The following is a 4125-nucleotide window of genomic DNA, read 5'->3' as shown; positions in this document are numbered from 1 at the left end:
ATTAGTTAAATTTCATTTAATTCGAAGGTAGTATGTCAAACTAGTCTAAATTTCATAAAATTCCCTAGTCCGAAATGTTTAAACTAAAGAAATTTTGAGACATAGTATTGGAGGGCCTTGGCCCAGCCGGATGTTCGCGGATTCGCTCGGTAGGGCCACAGAAATTTGAAGGTGTTTGTTCAAGTGTTCGCGTTGGAGATGCCCTAAGTCATGAGTCAGGGCGAGTTTTCTTTTTCTTTTATAAATCTGCCATGTATGGGAAAATTGTTAATGGAACTTGGGCTCCATGGAGCTTGAATTATGGAAAGTTAAACTTTTTGCATATTAAGTTTCAAAAAAGTTAAAAAAATTATACATGTATAAAGGGACGTATACTACATGTTTGTAAAGTTTCATTATGAAATATATTTCTTGATGTGAGCTACCAAAACAAACCATAAATTTCTAACACATGTACCATTAACTATTCCAGATTAACAAATATGGCTACTGCTGAAGTGAAAAAGAAAATGTTGGTCCACAAGCAGAAACCAAAGCAAAACGATGATCATTTCAAAATGGAAGAATAAGCAAAACAATGATTCGGTGAGGTACTTTGACATGCTACATATATTTCCAAGGTTTCTCTTAGCTTCATAAAAGATGAGTTGCAGCTGCTGATCCAAACAGTAAATGTGACTACAAGTTTACAGAAAGTGATGGATGAAGGAAAGGAAAATAACAGACCACCGGCATCAAGAGAACAGTTACGGCAGGGCATAAATGTCATGCCTCCAAATTTTAATAGATCACCTGAGATTTTAGGAAGTTTCCTTGCAGTCAGTTTATGGATTAGTGCGACATCATATCCGACATGACATCCGTCGTATCGTGTCTGCAAGTAGTCCTTGGTAACACGTGAGATGTTTTCAAGAATTGCCCGGTATTGTTATACGCGAAATATTTGCAAAAGGTGGTCGAAGTAAGGGGTGAAAATGCTTGGCCAGCAACCAGATTTTCTTATTTTCTTTACTGTGGGTGATCTTACCATTTTGCAATGAAGTCGCCTCCAAAAAGGGTAAAATATAAAATTTACTGTAAAAAGATCCAGCACTACAAAATCTGAAAAGAATTTATCAACTAAGTAAACACAGGTCTTTGTCTTCTGTTAGATGTAAACCATCACAGATATCTTAAAGTTGTTTCCACACTGAACCTTTTTCTCAACAAATGCATTGAAAAGCTCTTGTAAGAACCTTTCCAACAGTAAAATTTGGTGCAAAGAGATAGAGAATGAAGTGTAGGGAATAATTTGTTAATTTTGTTTGCTACTTTACCATAAGCATAACACATATTGTAGATTATTCTGGAAACGGGAAAAGGAAGCAAGGGAAGGATCGGAAAAATCTGTATGTGTTCCCAATTGGCACAACACTGGTACAATTTCAGGGCAGTTGCTCAAGCTGTCCGTGTAATTGTAAAGAAAAATGTGATTTGACAATTTGGGTGGACAGAAGCAGTTTCAGAATACTGAATCATCCAAAGCGTTAAATTCTACTAGTAGTACTAAAAAGAAGAACTGAGAACAATGACAAAAGTTATCTAGAATAATTCTCACACCGGGCTGAAACATCCAGATGAAGCAAGGCAAACTATAGCCCTATGAAGAATGGAGGCTCCACACTCGCAGCACCTCCTTCTTGCATCTCGTTGGATAATGGAAGGGGAATAAGGCTCTCCTGGAGGCGATGCCGGGTAAGCCACAAGTTCTTGCCTTGGTCCTCTTCGCTTTTCACATATTCTACAAATCTGCCATCAATGTCACAGCGAACCACATGCCTAGGAGCAAACTGGATCAGCAGCTCACCATCACTGAGCACAGCCATTCTAGGAACCTTCAAGTCAACAAATGGTGATTCATCCATCCCTGATAAATAAATCCGATGCTTGAAGGACCAGGCTTCAGCGTCATAGTCTTGTACCACCCAAACATCTACGGTGACTCTATCACTGCTGATGCCACACAAAGCAAGAGTGCCATCTATCTCCAACAGCAATTGTTGTGAGGGCAACTGGGCTGGACAGCACATCAACCGGAATGTTTCATCTGCTGTCTTGAACACCATTATGTAGCCGGCATCACAGCGGTCGTATCTTACAATTGTCCAGTGCAAGCTGCCACGGTGGTCGATTGGCGGATAGCCAGACGAACCGGGCAGCCGCTCACGTAACGCCAGTTCCAAGGAAGGTGATGACGATGTTGGTTGCCGGATGCATCCTTGTCTGATTTGTCTTGTATAATCGGATCCCACCGCTATGACACAGTAAAAAGTTCTGTGATTTGTGTTGTTTGTCGGACAAGAGACCCAAAGCACTCGGTACTGCCCGGATGGTTTGTGCCGATAGAAGCCGACAATCTGGTAGTAATAGTTCAGTAGGTTCTGAGGCGTCCGTAGGGGAGCACACTTGCGGGTGACCGGGTTGCAGATGAAGAACTCATGCGCTGTGGCTCCGTGGGAGACGATGAGGAGGCCATCACACGTAGCCTCGAGTATACCGGAGTATAAGGTCCGGATGACCGGGCAGAGCCGTCGCTGGACTGCATCGGCGTCAAAGGATAACACGAGGCTGGTTTTCTGCGGTTCAACGACGTGGCTGAGGATCGGGAGGAAGGGCTGGCGGCGGTGGTGGTCCAGCATGAACTTGTCCGTGGAGGTGGCACTTTGCCACAACTTGCGGACGGCTCGGCAGCGGACGATGTCCCTGGGCGGCAAACGGATGAAGATCTCTTCCACAAGGATCCACTCTGGGAGGTCGTCGAGCACGGTCGCGCCTCCGCTGTCCGGCATGGCGACTGGCTGCCGGGGCTCCGTCAGATCCGATTTCGATCTCTGAAAAGGGAATGAGGAAATGTAAGGATGGAGCCTGACGGATTCCGGCGAGAGGGCTTACCCTGGGGCGGACAGAGGAGGATAGTGAGCTATGGTGGTTACCGTGTTCCGGCGTCTTTGGACACGAAGGGAGAAGAGGTCAAAGTGCTCCGAGGCTCACCTCGCACGCCCAATTTGGGCGGCGGATCTGTGCTCCGGGGACCAACTCGCGGTGTTCCGGCGAGGAAGAGATGGGAATTGAGGGGGGCGGCGGGGGAAGGGTTTGGGTATCGTCACATATTTTAGAGCGTGAAAAAGGAGGTGTGGATTTTTTGGATACGGATCTAGGCGCACCTGATTAAGCAAAAAAAAAAGAGTAAAAAATTGAAGAAAATATGAAACATATTTGCGACAAACATAGCCTACCATAATACTCCACTTATATATGTTTAAAAGGATTGTTTAAATTACTAAAATTTCTTTTACACGTGGTTTCATGTTGATATTTATTTTTGGTCAGTATGATGTACTATGATATGCCATTGTACCATACAATCCATAGATTTATGGACAATTATTGTAAGCTTTATTTCATTTATTATGGAATACCTGTTGATTATTTTAGTTTGTTTACCATGAAGATATCTTAAATCTGTGCTATATTTTCACCTCATCCATGTTGCATGTGTGTTTTGTTGATTTGAAGTCATGCCATGCTTTAGGTTGTTGTTTATCTAAAGCGGACCATACCTCGCTTGTTGCCGCACAACTGGATATATAGTTTCTAAATATTGTGTAGAATACTAATTAAGTCTTCACCATTTAAACTATGTGAGAAATTTCTACATAAGCAAAAAAAAAACTTACATGAAAGTTCTGCATGGCACAACTAAAATGCAAGGTGATTTAAAACTCACTTAGAGTGCACTGATGCATGTTGCGTCGTAGAGGATTCTCATGCATAGATTAGATGGATCCTAGTGGATCAAGCTAGTGAATCTAACGCTACACAAATTTTGGTGATGTGAAATCACACATGTTGGATAATTAGAAGTAGTGGTGATCACTCTCTTAGGTATATATAGGATTAGATGTGTTGTTTAGTTTCTTTATACTAGTAAGTGTGCACGTGCACCGCACGTATAATTATTGGTTGCATTTCAAGTAGATACCAACATGTGATAGATAAAAGGTTGCTTTGTGTCTCATGGCGTATAGGAAAGCTTGACAACGCATGAAACGATGAATGTTCATGTCTGGTACACACAGTCACAAA

General features: G+C 42.5%; 1 protein-coding gene across 1 annotated transcript; it reads right to left on the bottom strand.

Annotated features, from left to right (window-relative positions):
- Positions 1–1288: 1288 nt before the first annotated feature.
- LOC123116543 (putative F-box protein At1g47730) lies at positions 1289–3129 on the bottom strand. The gene is made up of 2 exons (XM_044537488.1): positions 2973–3129; positions 1289–2870 (listed from the first exon to the last, which is right to left on the bottom strand). The coding sequence occupies exon 2, from the start codon at positions 2826–2828 to the stop codon at positions 1632–1634; it is 1197 nt and encodes a 398-aa protein (XP_044393423.1). The 5' UTR covers positions 2829–2870; positions 2973–3129; the 3' UTR covers positions 1289–1631.
- Positions 3130–4125: the final 996 nt, after the last annotated feature.

This window comes from Triticum aestivum, chromosome 5B (assembly GCF_018294505.1).
Source record: "Triticum aestivum cultivar Chinese Spring chromosome 5B, IWGSC CS RefSeq v2.1, whole genome shotgun sequence".
NCBI lineage: Eukaryota > Viridiplantae > Streptophyta > Magnoliopsida > Poales > Poaceae > Triticum > Triticum aestivum.
The sequence above is the reverse complement of the archived record's forward strand: the minus strand, read 5'-3'. Positions and strand labels throughout refer to the sequence as shown.